General features: G+C 47.8%; 1 protein-coding gene across 4 annotated transcripts in view; it reads right to left on the bottom strand.

The window, feature by feature from the left end:
• The window catches only part of LOC144479030 (uncharacterized), a 315,575-nt gene that overhangs the window by 70,798 nt on the left and 218,401 nt on the right, over nucleotides 1-26,376 (bottom strand). Inside the window, exon 1 of one of the 4 annotated variants that reach the window (XM_078197489.1) lies at nucleotides 22,660-22,727. The exons of the other annotated variants lie outside the window; for them this stretch is intronic. Coding sequence (XP_078053615.1) covers nucleotides 22,660-22,708 — 49 coding nt within the window. The 5' untranslated portion in view covers nucleotides 22,709-22,727. Of the gene's footprint in view, nucleotides 1-22,659; nucleotides 22,728-26,376 lie in introns of those variants that run through there. 4 annotated transcript variants of the gene reach the window in all.

The following is a 26,376-nucleotide window of genomic DNA, read 5'->3' as shown; positions in this document are numbered from 1 at the left end:
GGCTCAGAATTCTACAGTCCTAAATTTTCTATATTCATTCTGCTTTTAATTGCTGGAATATTAGTTTTAAAATAGCCTGGAAATTTGTAGTTCTTTTTTCGAATGTTTTATTCAGTAAATTAAAATCTATCAATGCGAATAGTCATATGGAAAAAATAAATTCAAGGAAAAATAATAATGGAGATTAAGCATCGATATAATTTGGAATTGGAATAACATTTATGCTTGTTTAGAAAACGGCGAGCTAAAGACCGGCGCGCCGGCCGCGACGCCAAGAAAGCTGTTTCACGCCGAAAGATTTGTTTGGCGCGTCCGGGATGCCGGGTAGAGGTGTTCGCATCCGTAAAAGCCCACGCCTCCCTCCCGGAAACGGCGAGCTCGGAAAGGTTACAAATTACTTAATTATCAGGTTGCTGCTCGAAATGCGGACCCGACCGGGGAAGAAAAGCTAGGGACACCCGGAACCGCTCGGCGATGGGTGCCGGGGCATAAATTATTTCGCGGGACTTGCGGCTAAAACGAATTGACCCTCGGGGTCGAGAATAGAGCGGGCTCGCGACAGGAATAAAGATGGCGCAACGCTTCTTTCGGACGCCGGCAATTATTCCCCGGCTGAGAGTACCATTTCGGCGGAATGCCTGTGAAACAACGCCAAGCGAAAAGAAATCTCGGATGATCGCGCGACTGTCAAAACCGAATGACCAATCGCCATCTACGCCCCCCCCCTTTTAAAATCGTTTGTTCCTCCGCTGCGTTTCCGTCGAGGACAATGTCCCTGTAATTCTTTAAAAGAAATCACAATGAGGGAATTGTTCGGCTTTGACACACTTCGCTGCTTTCTGCGCGTCGACGGATTGTTTGCACAAAGACACGACGATTGCTGCTTCGAGGACCTATTTCTATGAGTCATATATTGTTCGCTTGTTAACTCTGCTACGTATAAAATAATGCGACAAAGAGAAATTCATTAAATATCTTAGTCGAATGTACCAAGTCAGGAACATTAAAGTAAATAGAAATGCGTACTGGGTTCCAGTTATTTAAATAATCGGACAATTGGTCAACTTTCGAGAATTAGAAGGTCGATTGCGACGTCGTCGACGGGGCTCGTCCACGAATGATTAATTCGCGACGAAAGGCGAGCCAAGAGTCTGAGGCAAGAAGTCGAAACGAACATCGATTACCTAGTAGAGCAACTATTCCAAAGAAAGCAGTCCAAGAGTGCAATGTTGAAAGAAAGAACGAGGCGGGGAGGAGGATCCGGTCGCGAGAAGGTAAAAGGCTCGGCTCGGCTCGGCCCGTCTCGGCCCGGCTCGGTACACCATAGGAACGGTCCGAGATGAAGAAGCAAGACCGGAAGCCCCCGTTTCCTCCATTTGCGTCGGCCTCGGCAAGGCTGGCCGGTTGAAAAACTGTCGGCCGAGCCAGGTAAGAGTTTGCACGCGTGCAGCGCGCGTGCACGCAACCATCTTCGTATGTCCGCATCCGGGGTTAGCGCGGCACCTAATGAACGATTAAGGCGGCGCCGCGGCCGCATACAGACCGTCATTATAAACTCCAGAAGTGGCGAGCCATTATTTTTTTAATGCACGAGATTCCCGGCCGGTGGTGTTATCCCGGCATTTCGAGCATCCTTCGCGTGAACATTCGTGATTAAATGCCTCCGCCACCGGCCATTGTGGGGCTTCCACCGGCGCGGCGCGCGGAGGAATTATCAAAACGATGCGATTAAAAAACGTCCGCCGGACCCGTTTCTCGAAATATTCACCTTCTAATTGGGAACTGCTGCCGAAGCTTCCTATCGCGGCTTCTTTCGAACCGCATTCGATCGAACCGAATTAATAATAGCAGGCAATTAATAATAGCAGTCGGCGATTAATAATAGCAGTTGCCATTTCAACCTGAAGGACTACAGGAATAACTTTCTCATTAACCTGCGGATAATGTTGCGGCGAACTCGTCAAACGCTGATAGAAGTTGCGAAACGTGGTGAAATATTTCTGTGGAATTTTTATTTGCCGTCATCCGAACCGATGATGGAAAATTTATAGATTTTTCTATCGAGTCTCGACAACAATATCGGTCTAAAAAGTTGAAAATCTAATAAGATTCCAGCAACGGAATCATTATCGGCATTTTTCTGGTCGGAGGTGTAATCTCGTGCAGAGCGATTTATTTCCTCGAGCAATCTTAGAAAATTAATCGTTCGCCTAATCGAACGACATCGTGTCTCTATTAGCATAAAAAGTTCGAATCGCTCGTACATCCTATAATTAGGTGTCTAAACTCGTGTTCGTTACATAAAGATCAATAGACATTACTTAATCGATCCGACTCACGTAAAGTAGTGATTTTTCAAAGGTCATAGGACATGCTCGCCTCCGTAGGCTCCGTTCGTTCTATTGGTTATGTTATTCAGAGGTTTTAACCCCTTCGCTACCAAATGCCATTATAACGGACTGGTCCCGCAGATGGGTTCCGATAACCCATATCAGCACAGAAATGCGCTACAGTAATATTCCTTGCAGCAACTAGGACCATGTCTTCGACCCTTAACCTTTAAGCAATGGCGCAGAGGCCTAACGAAATATTTTCTTTATCAGCCAATAAAATATTTCTATTTTTCCAGTTGCTCGTTGACTCGATCAGCCTAGCTGAATTAAATTATTTATACGATAATTCACGCATGGAATGCTGAATTTTATTTAAATAATTCTTTTATATACGAATGAATAATATTTTGCTTATGCTTCCTTTTCTTATAATAGAATGCACAGAAGGTCTCTAATAGTTATCTATGAATTTACCTTTCTGTGCCAAAGGATGGTGTACTGCGGTACGTCATCCACTGCTAAAATATTGCGCTATCGCATCGCGTTGACGTTCGATTGTCGTCACCGGTCTATAGATATTTATTCGAACCATGATTTATAGACATTGGAGATTCTTAGTCACAGAGATAATACACTTCCCGCGTCCGTTAATGTTAAATGCTAACATCGAATACGTCTTAAAACGTTCGCGAAATGTAAATGAGTGCATTCACGGAATCCGCGTTGCCAGTATAATAAACAATTATTCGAAGGCTTCGCATTCCGATGCAGTAGCACCACGGAAACGCGATCGTTCGGATAATAAAATAGCTGATAATTACTAGTCCGTGGATCCTTGCGCAGTAATCATAGAAGGCAGTTAGGCACACGCGATTCTTTCTTCAATAATTTTAACAAGATTGAAGCAGCCACCAATTACTTCAATTTTTCAGCATTGGATAGTTCAACGATCAAATCTATATAATCAGAGTGGAGGAATTAAATGTTTGCTGGCCTGCAGAATAAATGGCACACGCGGCCTGCTTTAGATTGGCGCTTGAATATTAACGAATTTCAGCCGTCGGAGACGCTGGTAATTCCAGAGGTTATTATAAAATAAAATGCGGCGCGTAGATCGGTCGATCGAAAGAGGAGCTAGGGGGCGAACGCGCAGGGGACATTTCGCTTCCATCAATCCCCGATGAGTCGGTAGTCCCGGGTGACAATAATTACCGAGCGAGACGACCTTTAAAGGCCGCGCGCGCGCGCGTCCGCGCGGGGGTAAAAGAAACGCGAACGTAGGAAGAAGGAGAGATTAGTGTCACGACGTTAACGCGATCAGCGCCGTCAGCGGGCCCCGGCCGGGGCCCCCGGATGGCGTTGTAAATCTGCCGTAAGTTATGCGCGACCGGGAGGGCCGGTCGGCCGGCCCGGCCAGCGCCATTAAAGCAGGTTATGCCCGTTTCAAGTGGAAAATCATAAGCACCGCAAATACGCCGTTATTACTATAGACGCGCCACGAGCACGCCACTTACTTTGTAATCATGACTAATGCATAATGCAGTAGCCGGTGCTCGTGCGTGTGCGCGTGTCATTCACTGCGCCTCTATGTGGGTGAGTGCCGGGACCTTATGGGACCTGCCGCGGCAATAGGGGATGGACGAACCTGCCAGCTGCATTTTTTGCCGGCCCTCGCTTCGACCCCCGACAATCCAAGCCTAATCGATTGATAACGCCGTGGTAATTTTCTGACATTAACATAACAGAGATTTGTATCCTTGAAAAATTGTGACAATAATTACAGTATCTACTTGATAATATAATTAATATCGTGGCAATAATGATTAAAATCACTAAGTTATAATCTATGCAGAATTGAAACTAATAAGCTGCAGAAGGTATGTGTATAGAAGCAATTAGCAACCTGCCGGCGGTATTGAAAGATCTAGGAAAAAGATCCGGATCGTGCGAATAAACGAAACCGAAAGGTGACGTCGATTTAGTGAAACTGAGGAGACCGAACAAATGATTGTGACTTCTAAGTAGGTGAAGGCACTCGGGGCACGCGAGGAATCATCCTCGGGGAGAGAACGTCGCGACGCTACTATGCAGAACGAGTCCCTGCAGCGTGAAATATGGCCGCGTTGAGGTCATCGTTATGCGACGGCCGCGCAGCTGAAATTACAGACGATCTACGGTGCTCGAATATCATCTCGTTTGCAAATTTTAAAGCGACACCCGCCACGAACGGATATAAACTCGACTAATTCTCTTTCCGAAAGCTTCGACACGGTGCTTTATACCATCCTATATCGCTTTATACGATATAGTATACATCTACATCCCCGAATCCGGTTTATTCGCATACTCTCCCGTTCTTTATCGGACGGCGTTCATCCGCCTTTGGTTTCGCTTTATCATCGCACCGTATTTTCAAAAGGCAATTTTCAGTTGCAGCTGCAATAATACCAAGCGTTGCGTCACACTTCGTGTCGCAACGCCGGGATTTGGAGGCTATCGATGCTTGAGAAATTCAACAGTTTTGTGTGATTAACCTAATTCCAGGCCGACTAGAAAGCGATTATTATTTAACGCCGGGCAGGGATTATCGACATTGAGAAACGCGCCGACATAATTTCTACGTTTAACCCTTTGCAGTCGAATCCAAAATATTTCTTCAAACTTACAGTGTTTCAATTTTATCTAACCTTGAACATTTTATACGTTATGAAATTGAATTTTATGACTTGTGTAATAGATAATAGTTTTTAACAATTTTTTAAATATTAGTATATTCGATAAAGATTATTTTAAAATTGCGGCATGATCATTTTTAGAGGCGCCATTCGACTGCAAAGGGTTAAATTGAAATCAATAGTCTCGACTGTTTTGGTATGGAATACTGATACAGTTAGTATACTGTATGGTAATTAAGAGCGTTACGGGGCCCAGAATGGTGTATCAACGATTAATAATACCGAGTAATGGTGTGGCGCGATCATCGGTGGATCTATTAATAGGTTTCCAGTACGTGGAACGGTGTGGCAACGGTGACCGTCGCTGAGACAAATGTCAGCGGCGTCGAGTTTCCAGTCAGCGAATTTCGTCGGCAAGGCCGCGCGCGTCGACGTTCGGACGGGGGTGGGGGGTTCGCGAATCCACCGTCCCCCAAGTTCACGATCGTCCTAACGAAAGTGGGGAGAGGAATGCCTGTGGTCGGTGCTCTCGAGATGGGGATCGGGATCGCGATCGCCCTAACTCAGCATTCTTATCGAGTGTTCCGCGGCCGCGAACCGCCGCATGCACGATCCGATCGAGAACTGACGACGGACCGCATAATAAGACCACGTATTCTTCCCGTCGAGGCGTAACCTTGGTCGTGCGGAGAATGGTCGAATCAGCTGTTTCAGCCTGGAAGGCCTCCCGTGGTACACAATGGGCTATCACGTGACTGGCAAGCGTTTATTAGCCGACGTGAGACGAGAAAATGGGTGATGAGAGAAAGGGGAACGATACAATTTATTATGGTTTCGGTTAATTAACACCCCTCGCGGAACACGTGTCCGTGACGCGTTCAGCCGTACCAGGAATGCGAGACCGCCGCGCCGGCACGTGGTGTCGGCTGCACAGCTTTCGAGACCCGTTTGGCTTTCGAGTTGTTCCTTCGGTACTTCTTTTATCTGTGTCAGCTGGACAATTCTCCTGCAATTTAATTGCTATGTACATCAAAATTTATTTAAAACACCAGCTTTCATTTTTTCTTTAAATCTCATTGTTATCGCTAGCCATTTATTCTATCTCTATGATACGATCGGTGCCAATTTTAATACTTTGCTATTTTGCTCTTTGAAAAATGTATTGCCAAAATATCTCTGGAAAAACATGGACAAAAATGAGATTACCGATTGTCCATATAAAATCGTCAAATAAATAGGATTGGAAATCTATGGAAAAATAGATCGCGTTTCGCGCAGCACCGCGCCACGATTTATCTAAAAAATTCAATCTTCCATCAGCGAAATCCACGCAATCGATTCGCAAACGATCAGCACACACGAGCGCTTCAAGATTTCTACGGCGAAGCTCGGCCGCGAAGTTCCTTCGCTTCCTTCTTTCGCTTCACGCCCACGAACTTCCGTTTCCAAAGAAGCGGCGAACACGCGAGGAAATTATCATTTAAGGCGCGTTTGCCTAAGCAACGCGAACGCCGGCACACCACTTCCTCGATCGAGCCGCGCGCGGTACCACGGCTCGGCTCGACTCGAGCGTGTGTCGTCGATCTTCATCCGGCGTTAGCGACACTCGAGTCACGCCCAGCATTCGCGACACCTACACGACCCTGAGGCAAGGCCTAGGAATCGGTTTACGAAACGGTGGACACCTACGTCCGCCGGCTGGGCGAACCAAGTTCACCGTCGGTTCTCGTCGCTCTTCTCGTCGCTTACTCGTCGCTCTTCTCGTTGCCCCTCGTCGCTTACTCGTCGCGGTCGCGCGACGTCTCGCGGAAGAAAACCACGGATACGCGGAGCCGAAGAGACGGCCGCGGTGGAATGACCCCGCGGATCGCATTGTAGGCGCGTATGGGGCCCCCTCGCGGAGGGTAACATATGCGTGATGGCCTGCGAAAGCTACGTCACGCAGGAACGCATCGCGCGTCTCCTTTCAATCCGCTTCCACCGCTCTTTCCGCTTCGCTGTTCGCCGTACAGACCGCTGCCTGTTCGACCGCATGTGTCGAATATTTTAAGGGTGCCTCCACAAGCCGACCCAAGAATTATGGGTCCCTCGCTGACGATTTCTTTGCAATCTTTACGCTGCTAAAGGTCTTTCCTACACAGCTCGATAATTTCTCAGGTCGCAAAGTAGAACAACGTGTTGTCTCTATCGAATTTATTTTTATATTTTTCTGACAACCAGATTCTATACTCCATATAGTTGAATGAATGCATGGACTCGAGCTTACCGAATTTATTTCAATTCTACAGCATTGCATAATTTATTCTAATAGAGCCACTCGTTCGCGTCGCAGCTATAGCGGAGATTTGACACACAAATCGAACACCCTGTATGCACTTTTCGCGCGGCTTGCATTGAATTATGGGTCTCGGAGGTCGCATGCTGTCCGCGATTGACTGAACGGTGCACTGTGCGCGCGTCGCTTCCTGAAGCGTCGCTCGCGCGATCCGAAACAGGTGGAACGCTGTTTTTCCAACTCCATCCTACACCTTCGACAATCCTTTTCCTTGTTTCCAACGTCTCGTCGCCGTTACGCCACCGGAATGCCGTAAACTCCTAACCAAAGAACATTAGAATTTTTCAAAAGTTTGCTCGACTATAAAAAAAAACTGTTGAATCTCCTTCAGCTCTTAACAGCGACATCTTCGTTTTACGAGAATTCGAACGCTGCGGTAAATCACCGTGCACACATTGAATAACGACCGAGCGCACTATGAACCGTTTCTTGCGCGGAAAAATGACTAATTGTTTATCAGCGCGGGCATTTTCAGCGCGAGTCCGAGTAATCTTTCCGTCTGGCAAAAAATTATCAACACGTAAAATATTCCCGCGGTTGGCTGGCTCGCTGTAAAACGCGCGCGCGCGCGCCGCGCAAAGTGATTATATATGCAAAGCAGACGGGAAACGCGATAAATGGAAGCACACGCAGAAGCGCGCAACGGCGAAGAAAAAAAAGAAAAAAAGGCAGGCCTATAAGTAGAAGTAAAGATAAAGCTTCCCAGGCGACCGGACACGAAGGCGTGTGTAAAAATAAAGTTAGACGCGGCCCGACGTAGTCGAAGTGAGAATACAGGAAACGTAAACAGAGAGGCAGAGGATCGGCGGACGAGGGAAATGCGCGCGGCGCGAAGCCGTGCAAACACGAAAACCGCGCGCTGCGGAATACAAGAATAGAAATATAAGTCATTAAAAAGCGCAGGAACAGATAGGCAAACACAGCTCTCTGTACAGGTAACCGAGAAACCGCGAAACGCCCGGGCGATTCTTCTATTGCCGCGCGATTCCCGTAGCGGCGAGGCTAGATAACCTGACGCGCGCGCGCGAACCGACCGAAAATGGAAGAAACCGCGCGAGACGGGGAAAGCATCCATAACGAGAGACACCGACGATCGCCGCGAACTTTTCTGCAGATTATGACACCCTTATCGCGGTATCAGTATCCGTGGATCGTAAAAGGCTAAACCACTCTGCATCTTTACGACGTTACACGTTACAACCTGAAATATCATACACAGTTAAGTAAATGTCTTTCCTACGCAGACGGGACAGGCGACGATAAGAAACGGCGCGCGGCGCGCGCGCTGATCCGACAGGAAATTTTCATCCTCGTGAAATGTAAAAAACCGACTCCCACGACCTGACCGCGCCACTCTATGCGAGCCGCGATGCCTCCCCCGCTGCGAATCGGTTGCGTAATTGTTCCATCATGGTCAAACTGTACGCGAACTATAGCCTGGCACTTGAAAAGAATGCTCGACGAACTCGACAACGTTGTAAAAGAGATGCAACAAAATAAAGGCGATCGTTGGAGCATGGCTCTTCGCGCAAGCAGCAGTGAAACCAAAATTGATTTTCTTTCGTAACTTGAAATTAATTTGACGACGTTATTGCTAGAAATATTGCAATTCAGTTATTGCTAGGAATTCGCTCTGAGCCCTAAAAATAATTAACGAGTGGCCTTCTTAAGCGAATCCCCCTGCATACTGTGACACGTAAAGCAATATCAGTGATAAAATAGAAACAGACGAGAACGTAATTTCTTGTTATTATAAATTCAGTGCCTGCGCGAACGATTCGTGCTGGACAGATCGGCCGTTATCCGTCGTGAATTTCTCGGCAGCGAAATCCAGCTTCGCGGATCGACCGCGAGCGAACCAATGGCGGTGATATTTTGTTTCCGCTCGCGTGGAAACCGTAGGCTAGCTGACGCGGGAAAAATGGCGCGTGCTCCGAGGCGCAGAATCATTTAACATTGCCCGGGAGATAAAAACGATTAGATATGCATCTAAACAGGTTAATAAACCACCCACACATCGGTCCCGCGATTGCACACACCGTGTGTGCACTGGAAACTTTCCACACGCAGTTCCACCGGAGTCTTACACGTCCTGGCACCGTTCCTCCCTCTCCCTCTCTCTGCCACCCGCTCATTCGCCGTCGCTCCCCACCTCCCCCTCTCTCTCTCTCTCTATCTCTATCTCTCTTTTTCTCTCCTTCACCCTTTCTTGGCCGCGTATGTTAAACCTCCGACAGCCATGCGAGTTACGAGCGGATGACAAACAAAGAGCGACGGCGGCCTCGTCGTTTCGTGCGCTAGGAGCGATTAACGCGAACGATACTCTCTCGCCACTTATGCCATCGATAGGCGGCGAGACCTCTCCCTCTCTCTCTCTCTCTCTTTCTCTCTCTCGGAGCGAGAGGGATCCGCGGAAAAAAAGGGTGTTTAGCAAAACACCGAGTAGGGAAACGCGGGTGCCGCTGGAGCGCGTGCGCTCGCTCGCGAGAGCGCCTTGTAAAAAAGCGCGCGCGCGTTCGAGGCGTAATCTGCGGGATTTCATTATTCCATTATATACTAGCTGATAAAAAGTTACGTGGGTGCGGGAGGCTCAAGGTTGATGAATAAATCACCGCATCGATTTGCGTATCTCGACAAGCTGTTTGCAACGTCGCGAGTACGCGAGCGCCGATCGACGGGCCGATTGAGTTATGCTCGCGTATTTTAATTAGACAGCGCTCGAGAGACGAGAGAGTTACGGTTTTCCTGGCGTATCGGGCCCGATTAGACCCGCCCGCGGCCGTCGGTCATCGGGATCATCGGGTCTCGAATCGTCTTTAGAAAGCGCTCGATTTACAAGGGAAAATTGACCAACTTTCGACCGCGTCGCCGCGATTTCTGGGAGACGCTGCCGATCGTCAGCGAGATCAACTGTTAATGCCAGGTGGGACTGACTATCTATCGGTCGACGATTAACCCAGGCAACTTTCAACCGTGCTGCGGAAACCTAATTTCTGCGCGTTTCTCGTTCGCGCGGTCGATTCGCTCGGCGGGCACGCGATTTAAACGGTCCACGCGTTTTCAGAACCGACTTGTATCTGTGTTCCAATTAAACAGCGCGATTGGTTAATACAAAATTAATACGCGTCGTACAGCAATTGATTCGCAGATTCCAGCCAGCTAGGAATACAAAGTTTGAATGATTCAGAAGGCTCTAGTTCAGATGATCGATCCAATCTTTTCGGTTCAAAGTCTAGAGCAACTTTTTTTATAGCATATATACTTCGTTTGCTCCGCGATTAATTCAAAGTTATTCCATCCCGTTCGATGATGCAATATAAAAGCTGAAATAAACGGCTGGCTTCGACAAAGCGATTGTTAGAAAACATCCTTCTGGAGTACGAGCTGGATGAATCATTGCTCGCGGTGTCGCGTAGCTCGGCCAACGAGGCGAGTACGAAGATCAAGTTTCAAGTCTTTAGAATCGACTTGCTAGCGACTCGAGAGAACTTTGTCGCGATATCGAAGATTAATTAAACCCGGATATGTCCAGCGTTGAATCGTCAGCAACGGTCGAGTTTTGAATCGCCCCCGATGATTCGAGTGCACCGTGGTGGAGTAATGGCATCCGCGGATGGACGACAAAGAGCAAGGTGACTTCGTGCGCGAGAAACGATTAGCGCCGACAATCCACTTTCGTTCTCCGGCCCGGGAGAACAAGAAGAGGGAAGCCGGAGGACGCGGAGGAGGAGTGGAAGTCAGGTACGTGGGTCGAGCAAGGGTCAGAGTCGGACCACGACGAGTCACCTGCGGTGTGACCGATGCGAGCAGCCAGCGAACGCGCTCGCTATCATCTCGCCGAGTCCCTGGCCTTCTTCGTCATCGTGGCTAATGTTAACTGCTTGCTTGCTCGCTCGCTCGCTCGCTCGCCGGCGTACAGTCGCCCGCAAAACGCTGCCGCCGATCCCTCTCGCTGCAACTGCATTTTCCATCGAACCTCGTCTCGCCTCAACCATAATTCAGATATCCACATTCTTCTTTACGAACCTCTCAATTATGCTATTTCACATAATTTTAGATTCTTTTATCGCATCGAATTTTATTACGTTTTTATCTAATTTTGCGATGAGAATAGTCCATTGTCAATTGAATAAAGTAAAATAGTCAATTGCCAGTTAGAAAATGATTGCGAGGTATTTTACGCGGAACACGCCTTCGATGTAGCAAAATTTGCAGAAGCAGTTAGCAGTAGCTCGCCCCGGATGATCCAGAAGAAATCTCGCGTTCCGAATCTTAAGCAAACCGAATCCCGTGTATCTATCCCCGCGTGAGTCATGCTTATTTCACGTTAGTCACACGCTTAAAGTATTGGGTCACGGGTATTTTGGACTGAAATCGAGGAAGTGTAAAACCAAAGCTCGTATCGTCGGCAACATGCTGATTCAGTTAACCGTGTCAGCTAACCTCGGGATCGCTCGCAGCTGAAACGCGTACTGGATTCGCGAGATAATAAATTCCGCCGTGGCCAGCCACTTTATTCGATCGAACAATGGCCTCTTCCTTAAAATCGAACCGCGCGATCGAAGCTACTCAAGCCAAATTATTTTCTAAATTTTTAAGGCAGGACTTGCAATTTAGATGAAGCATTTTACGAGAACCCGATAATATTTTATATGAAAGAGAAAGATTAAAAGAATATGATGCGAACAAAGCGATTTCCCACATTCCCATTAACATCTCCATAAGCTATGAATTCTAAAATAATTCATTCGCAATTAATTGCCAAGGCCGCGATCGTTGCGGCAGAGGCAGAGTACCACACGTCCTTCGAAAACGCCGGGTTGAACGGTTCCCACAATTAATCGCGTCACCAATCAGACCTGCATTGTTCATCGGCCAATGGCGATGCCAGAGATGGCCCACGGATCGCGTGTCAAGGAGGCCCCCACCCCCCTGTAATTATTCCAATGACAGGAGCCACGTAAACGGATGCAGCCGATGCGATGTATCGAATGCCATTGATCGACACCTCGAGCGTCGTTCGTCTCGAAGGACGCATGGACACTATGAATAACTTTTCAGCTCCCCGCTGTCTCACCATTCAACGGAGAACAGAGGAAACTCGGTGTCATTTTCACGGAAGTACCCGCTAGCTTCGTGTCGCTTTTACGAGCCGCGCTAATTCCTGAAATACGAGCAAGTATTTATGTTATTAAAGACGATGTAATATAATTCGCTTAAGCTTCTTAAACGTATCCAGGCTTCTTCAACATATTATATAATCAAATGATCATTTGCGTTGCTATTAGCGGGAAGTTAAGAAGTTGAAGCTTCGGCTGTGATTGGTGGATTTTTATAAAGCATCGACTAGCAGCCCTTATTGTTACTAGGCTTTCTTTCTAGACTTTGTTTTTAAGCCTCGTCAAACTCGTAGAAATCCGATTGGTTTCCTGCTTGGTTCGGGAGTGTTGAGAAAAGTCTCCAGTCCTCGCGAACATGTGTTCACCCCTAATCTCGCCCGACCGCACGACCTACGATCAAGAACGGTTCCGTGACCCTCGGCGGCTTCCAGCGAACTTGGTCACCGCGTTTCGCCGGCTATCGGCCGACCGCTTTGATAGTAATTGATGCCGGTTTAACAGTAATTACCGGCGTAATAAATCGCCACTCCGGGGCCGAGCATTCCGCTTCTTGCTGAAACGAAGCGCGCGAGCGCACAACCACGGCCAGCTCCTCGGTGCTTGACTAATGGGTGTCTCTCGCGGGTTCGCGCGGCCATTGTTGTGTCTTGTCTGATGGCCGAGTCCAATGCGCGCGACGCGACTCTCCCGTTGATCTGCGATTCAGTAACCCGCGCGCGGTAACCGGCGCGCACGAGGAAGGCCATGTCAGTAACCGTTTCTTCAAAAGTACAGGTGAAAGAGATACGATCTAGGTGTGCTGACCGGCAGTCGCGGCGCGCGATTGCGTAATCGCGGCCGGGAACACGGGCAAGGCGCAGCCGGTGCTTTTCGTCGATAACGTTATCGCCTAAACGTCGATAACATCGAAATATCCTTGCGGGCATCGCCGCGATTTCGGTCGAATTTCAATTCGAGTTTCATTTATGGGTGGACAAAGCGGCGAGAGCCGGGCCGCGTTGAGAATTCCCTCGACCGTCGAGACGATAACGCGCCGGACGAAATTCAGCGATTTCTCGTCCGGTTCGAAAAACGTTTCCCTCGAAACGAATTTACGGCTTCGCTTGTGGGAACGCCGCGGTCGCGAGAAAATTGAAATCACTTTTACGGAGGCTGCTTTACGATCGTGGCCAATTAAGCTAACGAGAGGGGCAACGTATCGATCATTTTTCGAATTTTATTTCGTGGATACGCGCCACTCGGGATCAATTTACGGCGAGAATGTACTCAGTTGAGAGAACATTGAAACAGTGGAAGTTTTATTGGCACCGTGATTTACTCGAACCGTAATCGTTCTGCTATTTCTGTGGACGATTTATTCTGTTGATTTTCCGAAATATTTGTTTAAACGCGAAATACATCGTTGAACGCTTCTCTATTGCACCGTAATTTATACTCGCTCGCAAGAAATATTGTTCTTTTCTCGTTTAGAATTAAGCCACTCTGTCCATCCATTATACTCTTAATTGATGACTATTTTAACCGAAGCCAGAAAAAGATCGACTTTCCACGCGATCAATTGGATACCGCGGATTCGCGCAAAAGCTGAAACTCGCGACTAATTGGCGGTGAAAGAATGCGCTCGGCAACGAAAGAAAGTGGCACCGTCAACGTTGGGGCACCGTCCGAATCGGACTCGGTCGCGATGACTTTCTCGGACTACCATCTAGATAGCGATCGCGATGCATGCGATATTGTTCGGCCGCCCGTTTACCGAAAAAAGAAGAAGAACGACGCGGAGTCCGCATTCCTTCCCACGATATAATTCTATCCATACATAACGCAACCTATCACGAAATCTTTCGTCGACGAGACGAGACGAGACGAGACGAGCGGTCAGGGTTGCCAGTCAGCTGCGCCGCAGCAAACATAGGCGCAATCGCCGTGGATCAGCGCGAGGGGAACGGCGCGGTTCGCATAGTCATGGCCATCCCGAAAAGCGTGACCGATCCCGGCGATTACAAGTTTCGTTCGCCGATATCGTTCGCCTGCTAATTAATCGCGGGCATGTCTCGCGGTATTCGCCGGCCGTTCGAGGACGGAGGAACGTATCGTACTCTGTCGCATGGGACGCGACGCCGTGCGGATCGGCCACCCACGACAGGCCCTCACGGTGTCGTCGACAAACGTAAATTAGCGGACTTATCGTATCGCGCCGGTGGTCGTTAGGCCGGCCGATCCGCGCGAAATTCGAAGACGTTTTCGTGACTCGGTGATACCCGCGATGCACGAGGGATCGCTGCTTTCCGGTAGCTCGGCCGATTCCCGGCAACAAATGCTCTGGCATTGTTTTTTATTCGCGCGAGAGAAAATAGAAAAATAAAACCCTCGGAAATTATGACGCGAGATTGAAGGGTCACTTTGTACACCTGTAACTTTGCGTGGAAAAATGGTACGGTGCCCTGTGTGCGCTCATTTTAAAGGGGAAAGTCTCTACTTTTCACCACATGATCTCACTTTTTTAATAAAACATTCTCTATTAAGCATTCCTTTTTAATATAAAACAAAGCGAGGAGAAGTTCGTATTTCTTCTTTGGATATTATTGGCAATTCAATCGACTGCACGGAGTAGCAGAAATTTTTTTCCGGATTCGCTGTAACGCTACGTTATAGAGGGAAGTTTCCTCTTTCCAATGAGCTATAAAACGTCGACCTACGATTTTAATTTCGTCGCGATTTTATTTAACGCGGCAAGTAAGACGAGTTTCTATCGCAGATTTTCAACCGCGCGCGGCGCTTATCGAGAAGCAAAGCATTACGTTTCTTCGAGACTTCGCCTCGACTGTGAACCAGGGTTTCGTTATTGCTGGACTTTAAAGCTCGAAATAAAGTAGCCGGGAAGCACTTCCCTAACGATGGCCGCCCTTTATCATCGACAGAAATCGGTGCCCGTCCGATTCGTTGATGCGCCCCACAACTGGCAAACAGTTTCATTAGCCATTATCGCAACGCGAATTACTTTCCTAAGTGTAGGGAACAGATATAATGGGACCAGGGAGCATCGTATCCCCGAGTAAAATATACCGCGGATCGTAACGTCCATCTGGGACCCGAGATTAATGAATAAATCGCTGGGCGAACGAGCGATATCGCGGGTCCCACACAATGTGGCTAAATCGCATAATTAACAACGTGCTTTCGCTCCGGCGAAGATTACGCGAACGAGGCTTGATTGCATTCTTCGGCGATATCAGCAGCGCATGAGTCCTGTAATACCAGCATTACAGAGTAGTAACAGCAATCAGAATATACATTATCGTAAAGGCCACGTTCTCGCGCGTTTTATGGGATTCCCCCTACCTGATGGGCGAGCATCTAGGTGCTCCCCTGGTGGGGTTAAAGTGTACCGCGCATCGAAACAACCCATTAACAGCCGTGAGAGCTTTTATTGACTCGTTCCGTAATTGCGAAAAGTTTGCCGAAGACCCCTCTAATCTGCCGCACTGAAACCCCGCTGAAGGATCACCGTCTCCCTGCGGAGCCATCAGCGCCGGATAGACCGACCCCTGGGACCTGGACCCTAAGACCTAAAGACCTTGGGACCTTGGGACCCCGGAGCCCTCGAGAGCACGGAATTATCGGCTGGCCTTTGCCCGTTCGATTGCCACGCAGGTCGAAAACGACCTGCGAGCTTTCGACCGCCTCGTCTCGTCTCGCCTCGCCTCGCAACGTGGCGTCTCGTGTTTCCCCTGTCCTTCGGTAAATAGACGGGATGCTCGGGAACGGAAGGTTCATTAGCGAGCTATAGCTGGACCTGGCATTCCTAAGCCTGTCGACCCGTGGTCCCTCGGCCGGGTCAAGGGTCCTGGCCATTTTTCTTGCCCGCCGATCGAGAAATCCCTCTTTCTCTCTTATTTTGACGTCCAACCTGTCAGCTCAACCACAGTCCACTTACAACACAGCTAAACCCTTGTACACACTTGCGTTGAAATTTTTTCTAAAAATCACCAAAGAATGTTCCTGCTTTTTAGCAAGCGGAGACCGTTTACATTCGTTTAGAAGATTGGGAACTAATGAAATAATAAAGTAACGCTTGCGAACGACTGTGCACGGTCACGTATGCAGGGACATAATAGCATTTCCAGGAGAGGCATCGCCGGATACGGGAATGTGCCGGGGCGAGTGATGAATTCCCGACACTCGGCAGTATCTCCGGCAGATATTTTTAATATCGCCATAAACGGCAGGCGCCACAATGTGTCTTTACAGGCTGGGGCCTCCTGCCTTTAACACCACCATAAACATTCCATGGGACACGCAGCCGCAGAATACTTTTAGCGCCGCACGGTAAACCATTATATTGATAACCGAATCGTTTCGGATCTCCTCCGCCCGTAAAAGTCCGCCCGTAAGTAAGCTCATCGGTGATTGGTTTTTAATTGACGACGCATCTCGGACGACGCATCTGTCTACAGAATGCGACCGATTCGATTAAATTCTCGACCGACCTAAAACGATCACCGCGGAGCATTTTCTCTCCGCTTGTAAATAATTGCGAGAAGAATCGTCTACCAATTAGCGGAAGCAGCTCTCCTCATCGACGCATCGATAGCATCGACCGCCGTCTGTATGTGTCAAGGCGTCGAAGCGGTCCCCCCCTCCCCTTCGTTCTCCTCTCATGCATAAACATCGGCCGCGACAATGAGAATTATCGCGAACTTTGCAAACAACACGCGAGTAAGCGGAAACCAGTCGGATCTTTTCCTTCTCGCGCGGAGGAGTCGCGAGGCTCTCCTCGGCTGTCAGCTGTTGTTCGCCCGAGCAGAAGCCGGCGCGGACGGTATACGATTTTCCGAACTGATGGAAATAACAGGTTGTACAGCAGCAATTAACTGGGAATTTTTCGCAAATTGCAGCACGGCGGACGAGAATAGCGCGGCGAGACAGGTATCGGTATAACGATATGCGAAGATCGACGAATCGCTCGGTGATTGTTGATAGTGTTCCTAGAGAGAATCCTGCGAACGCTTGTGCTATTGTATTAGCGAAACGGAACGTTTAACGAGCAGACTCGAATTTCGTTTTAGAATTACTTCGCGGGAGCCTAATTCGATTAACGCGTTCCCTGATGAGCAAACGTGACCATTTCTACGCTACTTTCGACTCGCTAAAATCGTTTCAATAAAGTAGACAACTCTATTTCTCTGCAATTTATTTCTCTCCAATTGATGCGAACATTTGTATCGCTAAAATCATTATAGAGAATAATTATATCGCTCGAGGCGAAAAAAATTTGGAAGACGTAACGTTATATCAAAGTGAACAGGTACACGGCTCGACGTCTAATTCGCGCGCACACAATTTTCTGCAACAATAAGCAGAAAAAGTGCCGGGTCATTTGTTCTGTCATAACGTCGACCCGCGATTATGACACGATGTAGATAACGCACAACATAAACAAGGTGTCGCCCGTACGTCAAGCATGACTGAATAAATTGATATGTCCTAGAGTGACAAGCGTGACTGATAGAGCGCGTGGAGATGCGAAGGCGATAATCATTAATAATAGATAATTAAATTGATCGAATTGATTACCGTTTTCATCCCGGTGTCTCGGTTCCGAGAAGTATTTGTTATCTCGAGCGCGCCTGCGCGTTACGACACCCCGACGCAGAATCGAATTTACGCACTTTTAATCACGCCGCGAAGCAGCGCTTTATTAATCGCCTCGAGTAATTGTTGTATAAATAGGTAAATAAACGGACGCTCGCCAGCCGTTTACGTCTTTATCCACCTAATGGATTTTATGCAAGGACCGAGAAACCCCGCGATATTAATGAAGTTTCGAAGTGATAGATAGCGTTGCGGTATCGCGCGCGCGCGCGCGTGTGTGCGTGTGCCTACGCGCGTTAAAGGAAAATCTCGCGGAATGACTATCATTTATATAAAATGGAAATTATCATCGGATACCGACCGGCTGTTTTTGCTCGTTAGCGTGCATTTATGCTAGCGTGAAGTCGTTGAATAAAAAGCAACCTGTACGCTCCTCGAAATCGATAGCGTTGCTATCGTGACAGATGTTCTACATTGAGGAAGCAATTCCATTGTTCGGAAACTATGCTTGGCAAAGACGAAGCACCGAGTTCTGTAGTACCTGTAATTACAACCGCAGCTTCCTAACGAAGTCGACCGAATGGAAGGTGACATTTTTACGCAGGGTTAATTAACCCCCTTGTTAATTCCTTCTAATTCGAAATAAAATTGCATTCTTCTAGAAACGGAAGCAAATAAAGACAATGGAAGAAATAAAAATCATCTGGTCCCTATTACGTATTGTGGACAAATCAATGCAGCGTGGAGTAAGTCGTAGTGCAAGGGGTTAAAAAGCTCGAACGGTGGCGAGGAGTTTCGCATTTCCAGCGGGCATTCGTCGGGGACAAAGTCGCCGCGGACCGCGAGCTTCTCGTCGAAGAAGAAACACCGGCAAGAAGAAGTAAAGAAAGGAAAGGGCAGAGGGGAATAGAGAAGCGGCCCCGATATGGTCATGCTCTCTCGATGCAAATGAGAGGCCCGAGAAGAGTGTGCTGCCTCGCCGGTAGGCGAATGAAAGCTCGAGCAATTAAATTCTCATTGGAAGCCAGACACGTGTTACCGCGTGTCTGACGCGGCCGGTCATGGCGATCGCGACCTCGAGATCCGCGATATCGCGCATTACGCGACAAATCCCCGGCCCTGCTTCCTGTCGGGGTAATGAGGGATTCGTTCGCTCGGCCATTGTGCCCACCGGCCCTTGATACCTTTACTCTTGGTCGAGCAGGACTGCCAAGACACTCTAACATGTCTCCAGATGTCTTTGCTATGTAGGTTTCTGGTTCTATTCTTGCCAATTTGTTCAACCCTTAAAGGTCGTATTATATGAAATTAAAATATATCATATACCTAAATTTTAACTTTTCTTAATCTAGTATGACACAATTTAATACGACTGTAAAGGATTAAAATACAGTAGAGCCTCTCTCAGCCGAATATGAATTTCTCTAATATCTCCATATCAAAACGTTCTATTACTATAAAAATTGCCAGCAATCTATTATCTAAAAATAACCCAGACCTAAGAGAACATCAATCGTTAACCACCACGAATGAAGGAGAAGGAGAGGTGTATTCCTTAAGAAACTAAGTCGGTCACGATCCCGTAGAGGCTTTGCATCATACGACGAGTCGCAGTCGCAGCGAGATGGTACGGATATCGGGTTAAACTTTAGCGGTAGCTAGGCGAGGATCGGCTAACGATAGCGTTAGCTTCGCGCTCCGAATCGGCATCGAGTCGGGAGAGAGAAGAGACCGGGCGGCCTGGCAGTTGGAACACGAGCCGTCTATCAGTGCGTCGCTAAACGAAATAATTACCACCGTCGCGGCGTGGCGCGGCACGGCACGGCTCGGCTCGGCTCGGCGCAGCGTCGCCGCGGCAGCGACGCGACGGGGCCGCGTTTCACCGTATCACCTGGAGTCCCGGTTCGCGTAGCCGCGTGTCGTTTAAAGGAATTATCACGACGTCCGTCCGACGTGGACGATTAATCTTCGCCGGTGCGAAGGAGCAGCAGCAGCAGCGGCAGCAGTCTTTTCGTCGTGCTCCCAGCATCCGCGGCTGCGGGGTTCAACGCGAGCAGCGCGGGAGGACGCCGCGAAGGCAGAGGAGAGAAGCCGTGGCGGAGGAGGATCGGAAGACGAAGGAGGAGGCGGAGGAGGCCGATCGAGAGGAGGAAGGTTTTCACTCGCTTATCTCGTCACGACGATCTGCCGACAGATACACCAGCGCGGCTTGACACGTAACAATGCATGCATGAATTAATAGCGGCCGCTGCTGTGCTCGTACTTCTCGTCGCTTACAGGCAGATTTACATCTTTATCGCGGCCTGGGAGGTGTCGTTAAAGTCTCTCTACGGGGCCCGAAGGAGAGTCCACCTCCTCCTCGCCGCCGCCGCCGCCGCCGCCGCCGCCATCGACGCACGCTGCACTCGCAAACGCTGCACGCGGTTTTTCATGCGCCACTTGTAGGCCCCGGGGATTTATTGCCCTCCCGGCACTCGCTGGGAACTCGTCACGATCTTTCTGGGAGCTTTCTGGACCGTTTCAACCAGCAACCCCCCTCTTCCGCGTCCCCACCGACGATTTTACGCCGCAGATTTATCGCACCGCTGCCGCCGCGCCGCGCCGGTACGGCAACTAATAGCTTTCGTTTCTGTGTTTCTTGGGGAGGGTCTCGACCGGACCCTATATAAGGGCTGCTGGAATAAACTATAAGAACCAATGGGAATAATCAAGGCAAATTGGTTTTGTTTAACACGAGCTGGAAGAATCGAATAAATTATTCAATGGAATGAAATACATAAAATTCTAGAGAATATAAAAACGTCAATTAATTGACTGCAAGCGAAGAAATAAATTTTTAAATTAAAGTAAAGGAATTGTTGCGATTGCTATTACTGTTTCTACGGGATCGGTGGAAGGTCGGAAGCTTCGATTGATTTGCATCGGACGCGGGATCAGATAAAGGTGTCTCCGCGGAACCGCGGCTGCGCGTAGCGTTGCCCTCGCGGGGTAATTAAAATTAGTAACTCGCGCAGCTAATTGAATCAGCAATTAATTAAAGAACACTGTTCAGCGTTTATCGAAACTCATCAAGGCCTATTAGACGCGCGTAGCCGGAGAGATACGCGGGACAATCGATCAAACGATAGAGAGACCCGCGGCCGGAGCGCGCAATTAATGCGGCGGATATATACCGTTGGCCGCGGTTTCTGGAGAAAAAAATGACATTGAAATATCGACGTTTCGCGGGATCTCGCGTTTACGACCGTTTTACTCTCGGCGAGCGGTCTTTGTTTCGATACCGAACCGTCGTTCGCTTGTTCGCGGAGGACGTTAAAGCGGATGATCGATTTCCGCGTTTACATAACCGCCATTTGGTCGCATAAAAGCTGAAAATATAGCCAAGGAGACGGGAGTCCAGACTCCAGCGACTCGATTTCATCGATTACAAAATATCCTGGTGACTTATTTTTCGAAACTCTACCATAGAATTAAATTTACTTTTTATCGAAAAAACTTAAAGTTAATCGGGTTGCGGATTTCACGTTTAAAACGAAAAAATTCCATGCAATTTTCCGTCGAAGCTATTTATTCATGCAACGATTTTTTCAGACTCGACGAACGCTATCGCGCGCCGATAAAGGATGGTAAATCGTTTTCCAGATATAATAATTCGAATTTTGCGTTTTCTCGTTTCAGCCGGCAATCTCGATTTCCATAAATCTTTTCGTATTTCGTCTAGGAAACTCGCTACCAAGCGCCGAGCACAGGCGCGCGTGATAATGCGATATTAATGGTACGTTCGCGTGGTTCAAATTAGCCGCGGTAATTGGCTTATATCATAGACGTGGTAATTAGCGTCGGATCGAGCGCGTCAACAATAATGGCACAACTATATATAAAGTCTGTCCAGAGAATTTTGAACGAGTCATTAACGGGATACACTCGCTGCATGCGGCGAGCGTTCATCGCCAATTATAATATGCAAAGGATAGCGAAATTTCTTGGATTTTCGCTTCCTGCTTCCTCTTTTTCGGCATTTTAATTGCACCGGTTCCGTTGCCATCTTGTTTTCGGTTCACCTGCTAGATTCGCTTCCTAATTGAAATTCAAAGACTATTCTCCCCGAGCTATCAATTAAGATTTTAATTGTTAATTGGCAATCGGACGAATCTCGACAAATAGTTATAAAACTGCGAAATCGTTACGAAATTGCAATTGTATTAAACGTAATATTTCGTTCCAGAAATTAGCGTAATGGATGCTCAAAATGTTCCTAAAATTCCTATCCAACACTGCGTCATTCAGTTTCGTTTATCGTACTGTAAATCGTAACGTTATTATTATTTATTACGGAACTGTTACCGTAAAACGATTAATATATTCCGGAAGCTAACAGTCCATGCAATTTATAATTATTACAAGTAGAATTCTTATGATAAATTCTCCATAGCGGGACACAAATAATTTCGTCTCGTTAAGCGGACGAACATAATCGTCCGGGGCACATCGATTTCACAATGCAAATTAAGAGCCGGGAAGATCGATGATCGAGCGGCTCGAAAATTTCGCGTAGAGCAGTTTCGATCGGAAAGGTTAAAGCTTTCATAAATTTATTGGCTTACGTCTCTTTAGGCGCTTCAGGTCAGGCGCCGATTCTTCCGCGATTTCCATGCGATCAATCACAACAAAGTGTGAGAATTCCTCGGGGTCCCATTATAGGCTTTAGTGTCTCGCGCCTGAAAAATTGCGTGCGCCGAGGAACCACCGTAATAACAAACCAAGTGTCTGTACTTCGAGCAACGCGTTCGACGAAAACGTGTTCGCGTGTAAACTTTGATGCGAGCCTAATGAGATTTTCCTCTGATCTTTAACGTTTCCGTTGGGGACTCTCTTGGAACCGAATCAAAATGGCTGCTTACCTGCAACAGAAAAAAATATAATTCGATTAATAAAAAATCCGCGAAAATGTTTCACAGTTGAATCGCGAGTCGAGTGACTCGTTCTAGCATTGTTTATTTATTCAGACACGAGAAAACGGAACGATTAATAAATACAAAAGACTATACTATATTACAGCTGGCATTACATAAAACGAATCGCCAATTATTGAATTAAATAATTCGCAGCTGCGATCGAAGGAATAAATCGCGTAACCTACTTATTTGGCATCGATCTCGGGAATATTGAGCGGATGATAAACGCCCGAGTTAGAGATGATTAATCAGCGAAAGACAGTGAACGGTGAACGAACGACAATGCTGATGAACGAGTTGCCGGTGCCGCGTTAATAAATGGAAAGGATCGGGGGGAGGGGCGTGGACACGGAGGAGAGAACACTTGGGCGTATCTGCCTACGACTTGACCTCGGTATTGCACTAATACTTTCATAGATTCATCCTCGGGCGGGCTGTCAGGAAACGGAGAGAATACAAGGAGATGATTGGGCGGCGCGGCGTTGTCTCTCGATTTCAAAATTCGAATACTGTATTCGGGCTCATTGGAATTTCTAATCGCGCGCGACGTCGTTTTCTGCGTCGCTCGAACTGGTTCGACGAGAACCGAGGGGTGTCGATTATGGTCATGGTAATGACAATTGGTTTTACTTATCGGCGAGACTATTCGCGACTGCTTGTACAAGCAGCTCCGAAAGCTGGGACCCTCTTGTTCGACGTTGCCGAAGCGGAGAATATTTTTCTTGAATTTTTGTTCTTTTTATTTAATTATAAGTGTAATAGTCAAGAACGTAATAAGAATTTTCGCAAGAAGGCGTTGCGGCCTCGTAATCGATCACTCTCAATCTTATCGCTGATTTCAGACAAGAGTGCCATTAACCGAGACCACGGTCTCCCAGACAATTCTTTGCCGTTGAATCGGGTATCGCATAATCCTATCTCGTTATTAGGTCAATTGTCTTCCCCCCCCTCCCCTCCCTTAGAATGCGGCCGCGGCACGGCACGGCGCGCGATGCATGATAGAAGATTATAAAAGTGCGATCAATTCAATTCGCCGCCGCGGACGCATAATTTATGCAAGCGATTACGCAGCACACCAATTATTAAGCTTGATGAATTGCGCGGCGCACGGTTTGACCGAGCAAGCCGGTGCAAGCCGGGCCGAAGGTTCTAACCTCTTGGAACCGAAACTTTCTATCGGCACAGAAAACCCGATGGTATATGCTAAGTTCAATACTAAAACGCCCCGTTAGCCCATAAATCTTGCTCCGGCCGTCGAAACGGTCGACGCCAAGCAAAACCGTTCGATGTCAAATCGCGGCGAAGCTTCCCAGCTTTTTCTCCCGGCACTCGTTCGCTCGCTCGCTCGTCCGTCCGTTCGTTCGTCCGTTCGTTCGTTCATCTGGCAGACAGTTTTATCAATTAGAAAAACCACGGGCAGCTGCCCGGAGCCCCGGAGGCTAATTAGCATTTCCTGTACGACTTTTTTTGCAACGGCGACTCGCATTGGTAACCGATATCCGAACGGGTCTTCAACTTAGGGACTCGGGTTGAACGTGTCGCCGTTCATTATCGTAACATCGTCAAACGTACGTACCACGGCCTATAGTGGCTGACCGAGCCGATGGTAGCTGTCTAAACAACTCCTTCGATTACGATCGATCTTTCTACTGTTTCAAATTTCACCCGCTCATAAACGTATCGAGTTCACAGACTGCTAATTACGCAACGAGGTTCTATGCCGCGGAGCCAGAGCACCGAAAGAAACCCGTACGACGATATTCAAATTAATAGCAACGCTTTGAAACCCGCGGGATTCGTAATTTAATGAGATTATGCGGTGGCTAATGAGCACGGGAGAGAGAGACTGATGATTTCGTAACTACTAATGAATCAGTTTTCTCTTCATTTTACAACGAACCCGCGGATCTATGATACATTAGCGTTCCGGCGATTAATAATTTTGCGGTGGATGGCGTGCTATATAAATCACGGGTCGAATACCTTTTAAAATACGACGTGAACAAATCGCATTATCAACAACCGCGATATAAATTTCTAATTTATGTATTGCGCAAATTGAATACATCTGAAGCAGCCTAGTTTGCATTTATGGTATGGGGGATATATTTTTATATCGCACTTTTGAGTCACTATAAAATTGCTAAAAAATTTAGAAGGTACATTAAAAGTGAATATTTGAATTATTCGTCGATTTAAATAAATCCAAAGCAAGTGGTATTATAAAGATCGTGTCAAGGGTGAATTTTCTCCTGAAAGAGGCGTCATTGGAACAAATGAGCCATAAAGCAACGGAACGCGTCCACGTAAGCACGCGTTCAGAAGGTTCGCGTTGCGTCCGAGCAGTTTCTCCCCGAAAGGGAGAGAACGATCGGAGGCTCTAGGAACGATTTTGGTCCGGCGAAGCAGCCTTTTATCGGAACTCGTTACCAACACATCCGCGTTTCTACGGTCAGAGAAGGATTCATGGGGCAAACGTTGACACGAATGACGACTTGTACGACGGTCACGTGGGTAGGACACAATGCAGGGTGCGGCCTCACCTCTGACACGTCGAGGTCCCGACCTATTCCCATGTACACGGGCCAAGGTGTACCATTGTGTGGGGGGCTCAACGTGGTGCCCAACCCACGTGCAACGCCAACACGCGACCACGGCGAAGCTCTAAGCTGTGCCAGAGCCACTTTGGAATTTCACCGGTCAGGGAATACGGCGAGGAGGTAAAAATCTCTCTCTCCCTCCCTCTCTCTCTCTCTCTCTCTCTCGCTCTCTCGTGCATGGACGTACGACCGAGCCCCCTAACAGGATTCGCGGAAACCGAAGAATAGAGGACTTACGAGGCATTTGGTTCTCAATGTTCTCAATGTTCGCCGCGCGACCCGATTCGGAAAACTCTCCTCTTCTCTATTCAACGAGGATTAACTTCTTCTCCTCTGTAACCCGGCTCCGCTCGTTCTCGCTATTCTAGTTCTCCAACAGATTCGATCTCGAGTCCTTCCTGTCGAGTCTACCGGATCTCGAGTGTCGCTTCGACGAACCTGACGGGCCCTGGGACGGGGTGATTAACCCTCGACTCTCTCTCGAGAGAGAGCTTCGAGAATTTCCTACTTAGAAACAGTGAGACTTTATGCAATGAATCTTTTTGTATCTTAAAGAGCATAGTTTGGAGAGTGTATTAGAATTTTTTTAAGGAAAAATAATTGTCGATTACGAAATTGTAGACGATTTCCTGGAGGGCCTGTCGAGGTGATCATTTACGATAATTTTTGGATTTTGGCTTTGTTATTTCGAATAAATTTGGATTTATTCTCTGCTGTTTCCCATAGTCTACAATTCTCTAGATAGTTTTTAAAACGTCCCCGCAGC

The sequence above is a fragment of the Augochlora pura genome, chromosome 3 (assembly GCF_028453695.1).
Source record: "Augochlora pura isolate Apur16 chromosome 3, APUR_v2.2.1, whole genome shotgun sequence".
Classification (NCBI taxonomy): domain Eukaryota; kingdom Metazoa; phylum Arthropoda; class Insecta; order Hymenoptera; family Halictidae; genus Augochlora; species Augochlora pura.
The sequence above is the reverse complement of the archived record's forward strand: the minus strand, read 5'-3'. Positions and strand labels throughout refer to the sequence as shown.